The sequence below is a fragment of the Lingula anatina genome, chromosome 10 (assembly GCF_051362555.1).
Source record: "Lingula anatina isolate TDL-2025a chromosome 10, LinAna3.0, whole genome shotgun sequence".
In the NCBI taxonomy this organism is placed as follows: Eukaryota; Metazoa; Brachiopoda; class Lingulata; order Lingulida; family Lingulidae; genus Lingula; species Lingula anatina.
This window is the reverse complement of record NC_141776.1, coordinates 11,887,827-11,901,064: the sequence shown is the minus strand read 5'-3', so window position 1 is coordinate 11,901,064 and position 13,238 is coordinate 11,887,827. Positions and strand designations below refer to the sequence as shown.

Below are 13,238 nucleotides of genomic sequence, written 5' to 3'. Positions count from 1 at the left end.
GAATAATTCACTATCTTTACATCAAAGCCTCTCTGGATATACTTGCCAATCCGTTCCTTTGGCATTACTGCACTGTATATACGCACTTTGTCACGTGGGTAATGGAAAAGAATGCTTTCAAGAGAGCGATGGTTGCGCGGGCTCATGAAAGGTGTTGTATATATCTGATAAAAAGTCAGCTCGGTTTGGGCTTCCGGTGATTTCTCGCATATGGGACCAGCGTTACGTTGACCGTATTGGAAAAGATGTGAATATGATTTGTAGTCCTCGCAAACGTGTGTAGCATCGAATATCTGAGCAGTCTCTGACGACGCATCTGAGAATAAATATGGATTCTATAAAATTATAAATTATAACAAATAAGTGAAAACTAATGAAAAATAGGTATAGATTAAAAAAAATGATTACAAGTATAGTAGTACACTGCCCTCACAAAGGTGTCGCGGCATCCAATACATGAGAAAATAGGCGTGAGATTTGAAGTATCAGCTTTGTTTCTATTGTTTTCAGCATTGGTCTGTCCAATGTCTGGGTTTCTTTTTGTAAAAAATGCTATATCCGATTGTGCAAGATTTGATACATGTAATCCAATTGCTTAACAACATTCCTCAATACTTTGAAACGAAACAAAACGACAACTTTTTAAATAACTCTTTTCCGTGATTTTCAATTGCAAAGTCTCTGCACTCTGGAAATTTTGATACATTTTATGCTTGTCTTATGACGCACAAGATGAAAATGTTATATCAAATAAGCGCAAACAACTGCAATATGTCGCTTTACATTTAACATACGGCATACAAACATACAAAACGCTGCGCCCAAAAAGGCAAAGAACGTGGCGGAAACTAGTGCACTTTGAAATGTGGTTCGTGGCATGGCTCTATAGGGCGTCGTCTCAAAGCACTTACTGTACACCAGCAGTATGTGAACGACCGTATGACACACTCCAGTCCGAAAAGTAAACTAAAAAGATCATAAAATACAATCTTGATATATCAGCTATTTTCTAAGAAATAAAAAACATTTAAACGCAACCTGAAAAGAGGTAAAATCCAAACTGTTCGCTGCTTCTCATTATTATACAGTGTATACAAAGATGCCAACTTTGAATAATAATAATAATAATAATAATTATTATTATTATATTTTATTATTATTATTATTATTATAGTGATAACATATCAGTAAAAGTTTTATTTTATAGACATTAATAGATCTAACTTTTCTTTTTTCTTTTTTTTTTTTTGTGAACCTTGCAATGATTTAAAATATGCTACCTGGTTACTCCAAGTACAGCTTATTCAAGATTAATGGCATCAGAATATCAGTTGATTTTTACAGTGATATTTAGTGGGATTTAATTGAGACGAACAAGTTGACTGATGACACATTGGCTTCAGACAGCCACTGCAATGCCCGTTAACTATTGAAAAAAAGGTTAGTAAAAACAACATGAATCGATGCTTTTATGGTATAAACAATCTTTTTTCTCTCATTCTAGAGTTTTTCATTTCCCTTGCTCAGTCGTGAATCAGAGTTGCTTTAATATTTTAAGCATTTACCCGTTTTAAGTTCATTATTTAGAACATAATGAAATTTCTGATACATTGTTGCTGCAAGTAGAAATACATCACAAGCGAAATTTTCTCCTGCACGCCACTGAATAAGAACACGTAAACGCGCGAAACTATGGTGATACATGTATTAAAGTGTACGCGTTAGGCTGATATTAGCCGTATCAACTAAATGCAGGCACAGTATTGTTTAACGTTTGGAAGTATGTACTTCAGTAACTAAAAATATATGATTTTTTAAATTTAACTTTAACAGTTTTCACAAACTCATCGTGTAAGGTTGAATGTGGGTGTACGGGTTTGTGCCTGACTGAAGTGTGTGTTTGTAATTATAGGGCCTACCTAATTCTCCTCCGCAAGTTTTATATCTTAAGGATTAGCTGGTTGGAAAAAAAGTAAATGAATCAGAGTTGCTTAAATGTTCTAAACATTTACCCGGTCGTTTTAAATTCATTATTTAGAACATAATGGTGATACATGTATTAAAGTGTTCGTGTAAGACATTGATATTAGACGTGTCAACTAAATGCAACCACATGACATCTTTTATATCTTAATGATTAGCTGGTTGAATGAATTTCTTTTCTGTGTTTGACATAACTGCAGTCATTGCATTTGAACTGGTATTCTATCAAAATAGTCCACACTTTTTAGCTAGATTATACTACCATCGTTTCAAACGTAGAGCTACATCAAATGCATATATGATAAAATATGATATATAACACTAGTAACATCTTATTATATAACATAAATAATCATTTGAAAATTCAATATATTACATCAGTCTTTAAAAAGATAATAGTTTTCTTACAACTAGAGATATTCTAAATAGTTTAACAATCTACGGAAATAAGCCGAAGGATATACTTACAGTCTGTGAGAAGAGCTAGCGCTCAATGTGGCTCCACAACTAAAATGACGATGGCGTACACGTAGGTCTCCCATGCACAGAGGGTGACAAAAGTAATTCAGCGTGTTGCTTTAAGGTGAATTTGTTAGATTTTTCAATCAGTATTTTATTGAAAACTGGCTATGTCAAGTATGTATCCTTACTACTTATTTGTAGACCAGTGATTTTCTAACAAAACGCATATTATTGTATCAGTAGGTCTATTAATATTCTATTATTCTGTAGGATATTTACGGAATCTCAATATGGACCCCATCTTTCTGGACATAGCCTGATAATGGTTTACAGGGGCGGATCCAGGATTATTTGAAGGGGGTCCGGCGGCCACTTCTTGTTGAGTTATGGGCATCACCATTTTCAGGGGCGGATCCAGAGATATTTTCTGACAGTCTTCCAAATTATCTTTGTTGATCCATCCTCCAATTTTGACCGTCTTCCGACAGAAAAATTAGTCATCCGTCAATGGAAACTTACAAATCTGACAGTCTTCTGGAAGACCCAGAAGACGGCCTCAATCCGCCCCTGATTTTCCTCCTTCCTTTTGCAAACTCTAGAATCACCAGACACACCATATCTGGTGGCTATCATGGGGGTGGGGGCATGTACTCCCTCCTCTCTCTGAGAAATAATTTCTTCCTTCATCTGTGAGCTGCCGTACCTTCACCATGGTAGAAACGTTATGTACAGTCAGAAGGTCGTTACACCTTCGATGACACCCTTCATAGTGAACATGGATAAAAATCCGTCACTGGTTACACGAACAAAGAACCCATGTCACATAGATAAATTCTCACACCGATGGTGCAATACTTTTGTCAACCCTCTGTACAAGTCAAAACCCGCATATTCATAGTTTTGTGTCTGAACGTGTCTCCCATTAATTAGGTCAATGGCCATGACAGAATAGTGACGCAACAGAAGAGATCTTACTTATCTTAGACCGCCTGATCTTAACTGACATCCAAGCAAAACACCATATCCCCCCTTAACAATTAACTCAAGCAGCTGATATTTATCACTATATTTGATACTGACCGAACTCAACATTTTAATGAAATGTATAGGTCGTTTCTATGATATAGTTTTGTTATTTTCTTTGAAAGTACCGGTATTTTTGTTTGGTGGTGATGGACTCATCCTTTACCAAAGTGAAAAGTAGCAACCATCTACTAATACTCACATGTTATGAATTTCCCCTGCAATTCTGTCCTTCCTTTCTTTCGTCCAGTCCCTAGGGTTCATGGGGCTATTCTGCGTATTCTTGACACCTTCAGGAGATACATGTACATGTAGGTGTAGTAGTAGTGGCGCCCAAAACTTTCAAAATATCTGCTTATACATATCATGGATACCTTTGATGGGGACGTTTCCCCATACGACACTGCAGGGGTTTGGAACATTCTGAATCAGCACAGTTTGTTAGATTACTGGTTTAAAAATTGAACATCTTTTCTTACTATGTTTTCTTCTCGTCTGCAACAGGGTTAGATTTTTCTGACACCATGAAATTGCATTTGTGCTTTTGTGAGCACTCACTGCCTTCAGGCCTACCCCACTACCAGACGGAAGGATCCAGAATTCACCGTAGATTGGATCACGCTACCGGTTTTCAAGGTTTCTTGCCCGGTATGTGTGCCGCATCTGATACTACGAAGGGCATACTGATACACTCCCTGAAAACCGGTGAAGTTTGAGAAAACGGAAGTGGTACTAGAAACTGTAATACTTTGACAGTTTTGTTGTCTTGAATATATGAGTTTTATAGTGGGTTAAGTCAAGAAAACCAAACTATTTATAAAACCAAACAAATGTTAACATTTGTGCCAAGGAAAACCTCCATTTACTTATTTTTCATTACTATATTGATTTAGTGTCATCATAAATGATTTCAATATGAATTGCATATAACTGTAATACAAACTAGTTAGCTAGTTAAAATATATGGGCCCAAAGCCGTGTTGTACACTTTGCATTTTATATAAAGAAGAAATTATAAATTAAGAATATGAAAAGTTATGAAATATTTAAAGATGAATGAAGTGTTGAAATGAAAATGTTATATTTCTGTTTAACTGGTCCACCTGGCTCATTAATTAATTTCAAAAATAGTTGTACAATTGATCAGGATTGTTGCCGATTCAAATCCACCCCCTTTTAGAAAGGAGGAAAAAAGACTCCCCTTAGCAAAATATCAGGTTTGCTGAAAACGTTTCATTTTACTAAGGGTCTTCTATGGCATACAGAACCATGTTTGTATTCGCAAAAGTGGAGGAAAACTGGGTAGCAGTAGCATAAAATGAACCCTTGAATAACCCGGGCACACTGCGCCAACACATGCTTTCTTTTTACATACATTGTAACATTTGCTTTCCCTATAATTTGCCGATAATTTGCCTAATTTTTAATATCACCTGAAGGAATCCAGACGGAGATCGAGTTCCAAAATTAATATTCTGTAAAAATGAAGTTAGAACATGAGATTCTTATAAAAACTAAATACTATTGAGCTGTAAAGTACAAGAAGAGTAGAAACTGAGTGTCACTTTTTAGTGGACAGTGAATTCTTCGAACACTAAAAGAAAATATATCCAACGCTGTTTGCTTATTCTACATTATTCTATACTATTCATTTGTCAGTCTCATCTGAATAAGTTTAGGTCGACTGATGATGTAGACTTCTTGATAGAACTAATGGAAGCTGTTTTCTCTCCTTTCAAAAAGACAAACACATACCTGGATGCTCTGTGTTTACATTATTATTATTTTTTTTCCATGTAATTATACACAGTAGCATCCATTACCGAATCTACATGCACAATCAGAAGTTTGTATTCTGGGCGTAAACCCTTAGCAAGAGCACAGAATAAATACACCAACTGCCTGCAGCAGCAAATCTGCAGGAAAACCATTTTGTATTTATAGCAGAATTCAATGATTGGATACCGTTATATTTCTTAGACCATTTCGTCGCAAAATACACAAAACTTGTTCAAAACATAACGACAGAGAGCTCCCTCTCGCGAAGTGCCGAATCGCTGCGTGGTTCTGTTGTAAAGGTGAACAGCAAAAGAGAGTTCGTCGATTGTTTGGCGTAGGCCTTGCAGCTCCAACGGTTCCAATACCTCAAAGCATTTCGGCGAGTCCTCCCAAGTGAAAGGGTAAAATGATTCACGTCTTAAACAGTTGGCGGCACAGAGCCCACGTGTCGCTGTTTTCTTGGCGTTGTGGCCGCAGATTAAATGTGGAAAGCGTTCTGCTACGCGAGTTAAAAGTTCAGGTCCATTTGCTGCGTAATTGACGGGATCATAGTGACGGAGAAACTCTTCAATGCATTTACCAATAAAACGATTCCGTGGTTGGAATTTCAAAACAGCACCGTTCAGACGCGTTTCTTCGTTATTTTCCCAAGCTATCACATTTTCCAGTGAGTCTAAACTCCGAAAAAGTATAATATCAGTATCCAAGTATATGCCACCGTATAAGTAAAGCAACACTGTACGAACAAGATCAGTCTCTTGAACATACCAATATTGGCCGCGTGTAAGAGAATGGATTTGCTTTAAAAAACACTCCGCGCTTGCGCGAAACGTCTTCGGTTCCAGCTGCACCAGACGATGTAATAAGTCATTCATTGAGTAATTCACTATCTTTACGTCAAAGTCTCCTTGGATATACTTGTCAATCAGATGCTTTGGCAACACTGCACTGTATATGCGTACTTTGCCACGAGGATAATGGAAAAGAATGCTTTCAAGAGAGCGATGGTTGCGCGGGCTCATGAAAGGTGTTGTATATATCTGATAAAAAGTCAGCTCGGTTTGGGTTTCCGGTGATTTCTTGCATACTGCACCAGCATCACGTCGCCCGTATTGGAAGAGATGTGAATATGCTTTGAAGTCCTCGCAAACGTTTGAAGCATCGAATTTCTCGGCAGTTTTGGACGATGCACCTAATATTAAATATAAATATTCTATGAATTTATAACAAAGTTTTATGACGCACAAGATAAATATGAAATGCCAAGTTAAACAATGCAAATAATACGACATGTCGTTTTACGTTTACCATACCTTTACAAAACACTACGCTCAAAAAAGCAAAGAACATGGTGTCAACAAGTGAATTTTTGTACCAGTATGTGGATAGTCGCATGGCTATATAGAGGTCGCCTCAGCGCACGAACTGTATACCAGCGGTACGTGAATGACCTTAAAAAATAATTATAAACGTTTATATTATAGATGATGTTAATTTAGCTTTGTGTGAGCCCTGTAATGCTATAAAATATGCTACCTGGTTACTCCAAGCAGAGCTTATTCAAAATTTAAAATGGCTGCAAAATTAAAAATGGTGGTAGAATAGCAGTTTATTTTATAATGGTATCTAGTGAAGTTTAATTGAGACAGATTAACTTATTAACAGATTAATAACAGATTAACAGATTAACTTATGGTACAATTGCTTCAGACAGCCACTGCAGTGTCGCTTACTATTGAGAAATATTTATAATCTAAAGAACAACATAAAACCACAATTCTGCTTTGTTCAATAATTGGAATACTGGAGAGAGGGAGTCACCCGAAAATTCATGTCAATGTTACCGCGCGAAAGTAACATGTAAGATTAGTAAAACCATGGCAGAAACCCATTTAGCCATATGACAATTACTGGAGGTGGGACAGGATTAGCGCCGTAGAAACCTTGTAACCGTGGGGGTTCCGCTTTTATGGAACACAAACATGCTCAAATATTCTGAACATTTACTCGTTCAAAGTTCGGTATTCAAAACAATGAAATCTCTGATTGTTTCAAGCAGTTTTATATACATGCAACAGGTGAACTTTCCTCCTACACGCCACTAAATAAGAACACGAGAACGTGTGAAACCATGAAGTACGTGACATTGATAGGTAGTGCAGGTGCAGTATTGCTTATACGCTTCAGAAACTAAATACATAGGAATTTTTCTGTATATTTAACTGCAGCAATTTTTACAAACCTATTGATAGGCCTGACTTACACTGTAAGCTATCAGTGTTAAGTAATTGTCAAGCCCCTTGGGACACATTGCTCATGTTTCATGTTGACTAGCGTCTGGTGGTGACAGACACAGTCTGCCCCCTGTGACAAATCTGGACAACGTGTACAATATTAATTGTACATGTACGCCATGGGACCTGTCGCTCAGTGCGAGGTTCTACTTTAAGGGCCTAATTCTCTTTAAAAAAATTGAAGGGTGTTGATATCATCTTTTATATCTTGAGAGGGTCCCAGCTGGGAAAGGGGGGGGGGGTAGTCATCACAGTTCCTGGGATATAGAATACTCAGCTTTCATTCCATTTTTTAAATTGCGACGATGCGAATTTTGAGAAAAATATATTTGGCAAATAATTCCGCAGAGAAGATACCTTTTTGTCTGCTGAATGCGGTTTACAGGTAGTATGAGGGGCAGATCCAGGATTGTTCTTTTTTTTTTTAGGAATGACAGAATACGAAATCGACCCTCGGCCCCCTTGGGTGGGTTTCGGGGCCCATACGTGTTGCTCATTTAAAGACCAATGATACATATAGACGGACACAGAAAGTATATACTTCATAATTAACTTTCAACAATTAAATCTATTACAACAGCCTTTAACATATTGTACTTTTTCACCAGTAAGGTTATTCTAAATAGTTGAACTATCTACGGAATTAAACCAAACGATATACTTACAGCATCTGAGAAGAACACTCAGCGTAGTTCACAACTTGTATGATAATGGCGTACGAGAAGGCAAGTAAACATCAACCTCCGTGTCCAGTGTCTAAACGCGACCCCCATTAATTAGACCAAGGGCCGTGACAGGACAGGGACGCAACAGACAATAGATCTTATATATATATTAGACCGTATTTTTTCAACAGACAGACGACATGCAAGCAATTCACTGTATTCCCTTTACAATTAACTCAAGCAGCTGATATTTACTATTTTCTATTATATTTGATTATGACCAAACCCAACATTCCAATAAAATCTTAAGGTCGTTCCTCTGAAATATTTTTTTCTTTGAAACTTATTTTTATTTGGTGGTGTGAAAAGTGGCAACCACCTCCTTGTACTCTCATGTTTTTAATTAAATCAGACTGTTTCAGAATTTAAAATATTTCTTCTGAATTTCCTCTCTCATATTGATCTAACAGCAATATAAATTTGAAGATTTCTGACAAATTTAAGAGATTTGTCATTTTTTCCCCGTGTTTCAGAATATTACACCACCTCAATGGATCGTATAAATTGAACCAACCTTTATGGAGATACAATTTTCTTACCCTCTACCAGGGCGACTGAAAGATTTTTCACGTCCCATGTGTCGTCCCAATGGAGCCGAGATTTAATGACTGACCCCCCGCAGGGACGACGTGTGGGGAGGCGTGTGAGAGGCGGAGAGACTATTAAAAGATGAGGGGGTTTTTCTTTCATGTACGACCGCCATATTTAGACCCCAGGATTTGTAAAGCCTGGCTCAACTCGTTGTGAATGCGATCTAAGAAGAGCCGACTAGCCCACTAATGGTCTCTCCGCTTCTACATGTGCCTTTAGACTGATTAAATCACGGCTCCGAGGTTTGGACTAGACCCCTGCAAGGACGGGCGTGTGGAGGTGGGGAGACCATTAGTGGATTAGTCGGATATTCTTTCATGTAAGGTCCGCCATATTTGATCTGTAGATCCTTGGATCTTCTGCTCTGAATGGCATCATAATCACACAGCAAATTTTGGTTTTCATCTTATGGAAGTATTGAACCTTATCTTTCATTTTTTTTCTAGATAATTTACAATAAAAGCGTTGCTTCACTTTGATTTGCAAAATTTGCAATGTCTTCCAACCTTATTTTTTGCCTCCTTTATTCCAAAATACTAAAAAAAATGTTTTACTTTTGTCACTTTCTGCACATAGTCTAGTGAGATTTTTGAAAAAAGGCTCTGCATAAGAGGCAAGAGGCATTTTGGGGTAAAAGTTGGGAACCAGGCTTCTTAGCATAATTTTGGGATGCTGAATCCGATTTACCCGGTTCCCAAGCGAAATTTTGCGTTTTTAACGGTCTAATTTGCAAAAAAAAAAAAACAAAATGGCCGCCAGATTTCCTATTTTCTGCAATATCTCTGGAACTAGACAGGGGAATATGACAAATGAAGTGTCTTTACCTATATTTTCAGGGTCGAGGAACATTATTAAGATGTTTCTGTTAGAATTAGATTTACGCAATTTTCCTAAATATGCAAATTAGGATCGCCATTACTGAAAAAACGGTTTACTTCTGTATCTCTGTAACTAGGCAAGCAAACATGACAAATGAAGTGTCTACACCTATGTTCTCAGGGTCAAGGAATGTGATAAATCAGATTTCTTGTCTGATGGGTAGCACTGACTTTGTGAATCATGTCCGAGTAGCACCTTTTATTGTTAATTCCCTGTATCTGTCAAACACAAGTCAATCTGCTGATAGTTAAAACCTGCCTTCAGAACTGCTCTTACGTAGGCCTACGTGTCAGCCAAACTACCAAAGGTCACTGCATTGTCAGGCTTTCCCAGTGAAATTGCCAGTGCTTGCCCATCAATTATAAGGCAAGGTGAGCAGAGGCGGATCCAGGATTATTTTAAGGGGGGAGTCCGCGGATGCAAAGCCTCCCCCCTCCCCCCCCCCCCAACTTGGCAACGGGTTAGGGGCCTGTTGAAGGGCCACGAAAAATTTTGGTATTTAAGGGGTGAACGGTGCCATTTGGTATGGTTTACAAGTATGATTCAGCTAGTCAAAATTATAATTTCAAGGGGGGACCAGAATTCGAAGGGGGGACCAGAATTCGAAGGGGGGGGGGGGGGGGTCAGGACCCGCCTTACGTAATATGTGGCAGTTTGTCTGAGCAGTCCTCTTTGGCTGGTTACAGAATGCGTATAAAAGGGCAGCAGTTCTGCAGAATAAGTCTCTATATTTCGGCAACGTCCAGTCAGAAGTTTGATATTTTGCAGACTCTTAGCTGACCTTACGGTATGTGAACTAACGGCAGCAACTTGCCACACTATTGTTGCATTATGCCAGAATGGACAGAAGCAAACTGCTATTGCCAGACAGCTGAATGTGTCCCAGGGAGCAGTTTCTAACGTCGTACAGAAACACGCCCAGACTGGTGTATTAACACAGTCTGAGACCACGGTCAGGACGTCCTAATGTCACCACCAGAAGGGAAGACCGCTTGCTTCTGCGGTTATGTCGCAACAACCGAACAAAGACAACTCTTGCTGTACAAAATGAGTGGCAAATTACCATTCAAAAGCATGTTTCTAGAACTATAGTGAATGCAAGGCTACTTTTAGCTGGTTAACTCTATGAACAGAGCAACATGGTGGGCTAGACGCCATTTGCGGTTCCAGGCACAGCACTGGGTTCATGTAGATTTTTACAGATGAGGCAGGGTTTCAGTTCCACCACCGCGATGGCTGAATCAGAGTCAGTAGGTTTCCAGACGAGTTACTGCACGAGGATTGAGTCACACTACAGTGACTTGTGGCCGTGGCAGTAACTGTGTATGGGCCGGTTTCCACTCTGGAGCCAAAACACTATTGGTGGCAATTGACGGAAAAACCCAACCAGATAAAATACAGAGACATTTTAGAGAATACTTGCTTGCAATTTGCAAGAAGGTACTTCCAGGACAACTTCATCCTGCAAGATGACAATGTCCGACCACACTATGCCCATGCAATAACTGCTTTTCTGCAAAACCAAGAGGTAAACCAGTTGCCTTGGCCGACGAAATTCCCCTGACATGAATTCTATAGAAAACCTGTAAATCGCTAGCAGAATCAAGAGCTTACCCATCCACCCTACAAATCGGCACAAGCCTAGGCAAGCTCTGACTAATGCGTGTAACACAATGCTGAATCATATTCTCAGAAACCTCTCTGCATGGAATGAGGGCTCTGGTTGCAGTTAGAAGAGGCTGCACGCGTTGTCATCAGTTTCCATTTTTCACATTTGTCTTGATGATTCTTTTGTGTGAGAGAAAATCCTTACCAACTGATATTCTTGATAATATCGAGTTCATAAGAATTTAATACCAGTTTGTTATCAGCTATAAAATTATCCATGCGCTGTTTATAACGCTGATTTGAATAAGTATTTAAATTAAATTTATGATGATGTATTCACACAGGTTGATTTATTAAAGCCATATCGAACACGATAACAAGTGTTTTTCATCCATTACTAATATATGGGAAAAAAATCAAAGAAAATGTTTGAAAAAAATCCATTTTAAATGTGAAGTCTGTACATTGCATCACATGAATTACTTGATTCAGCAAATCCGTCCACTGCATTAATAAGGTAATTTTTTTTTAAATCTAAGTAAAAGGGGCAGTTGTGTGATCCAATATGTTTACATCCCAATGGCAGCGCAGTATTTAATTGCAGAATTCAATTCAGATTCGAATAATTGCTACAGTGTGACAGTGTAGCACTCATTGCTGATTTGATTATAGTGAAAATGTCTTAATCACTTTCCCTAACGCTGAAAACATGGGTGTGGGCACTTCATATGTCATGTTTGCTTGCCTAGTTAACGTAAAAGCAGTTCTGAAGGCAGGTTCTAACTATCAGCAGATTGACTTGTGTTTGACAGATACAGGGAAGAAACAATAAAAGATGCTACTCGGACATGATTCACAAAGTCAGTGCTACCCATAAGACATCTGATTTATCACATTCCCTGACCCTGAGAACATAGGTGTAGATACTTCATTTGTCATGTTTGCTTTCCTAGTTACAGAGATACAGAAGTAAAACGGTTTTTCAGTAATGGCGATCCTAATTTGCATATTTAGGAAAATTGCGTAAATCTAATTCTAACAGAAACATCTTTTTTTTTTTTTTTTTTTATTGACATCACAAAACAAAACATACATTTTCACACTAAACACATATTACAACATATATGCAACAGACAAACTAGCATACAGTAGTCTCATTGGACATAAACAGCACAAGGGAGTGACAGAATACGTTGCACAAAATAACAGAAGTAATAGTATACAATACACATAACACAAACTGATTAACATCGTAACATATAAACAAAACAAACCAGATTATTATCATATATGAGTCACACCGGATTCTACATATTACTAACGTACCATTTATACCACAGTCACAATATATATTATTATACCGATTGTCGGGAATAACAGAAAGCATCTCTCACATGATCATACAGAACAAATAAGCGTACAATAGTCTCCACTTAGCTGTGAGCTCAGGTACACATAACAAGTTGCTACACATAACACGAACTGATTAACATATATGGTAACATATAAACAAACAAACCAGTTATTATCATATATAAGTCACACCAGATTCTACATATTACTAACGTACCATTTTTACCACAGTCACAACATATGTTATTATGCCGATTGTCGGGAATAACGGAAAGTATCACTCACTTACATGATCATACAGAACAAATAAGCGTACAATAATCTCCACTCAGCTGTGAACTCAGGTACACATAACAAGTTGCTACACATTACATAACCAACATATAACAAGTATCCATGAACAGTCTGGTGCAACACCAAAGACTGACAGTACAGACTATCGAGATGTGAACTTAGGTACGCAAAGATATTAGACATGCACAATTGGCTATGACTCCAAACAGTAAGAGATTGTCATACATTTACACTCGACACGTATTGT

At 38.0% G+C, this 13,238-nt stretch overlaps 1 protein-coding gene across 1 annotated transcript; it reads right to left on the bottom strand.

The window, feature by feature from the left end:
* Positions 1-4,304: 4,304 nt before the first annotated feature.
* LOC147759599 (uncharacterized) lies at positions 4,305-7,687 on the bottom strand. Its single transcript, XM_086998097.1, has 2 exons — positions 6,561-7,687; positions 4,305-6,439 (listed from the first exon to the last, which is right to left on the bottom strand). Exons 1-2 carry the CDS (start codon positions 6,640-6,642, stop codon positions 5,445-5,447), a joined length of 1,077 nt encoding a protein of 358 aa, XP_086854223.1. The 5' UTR covers positions 6,643-7,687; the 3' UTR covers positions 4,305-5,444.
* Positions 7,688-13,238: the final 5,551 nt, after the last annotated feature.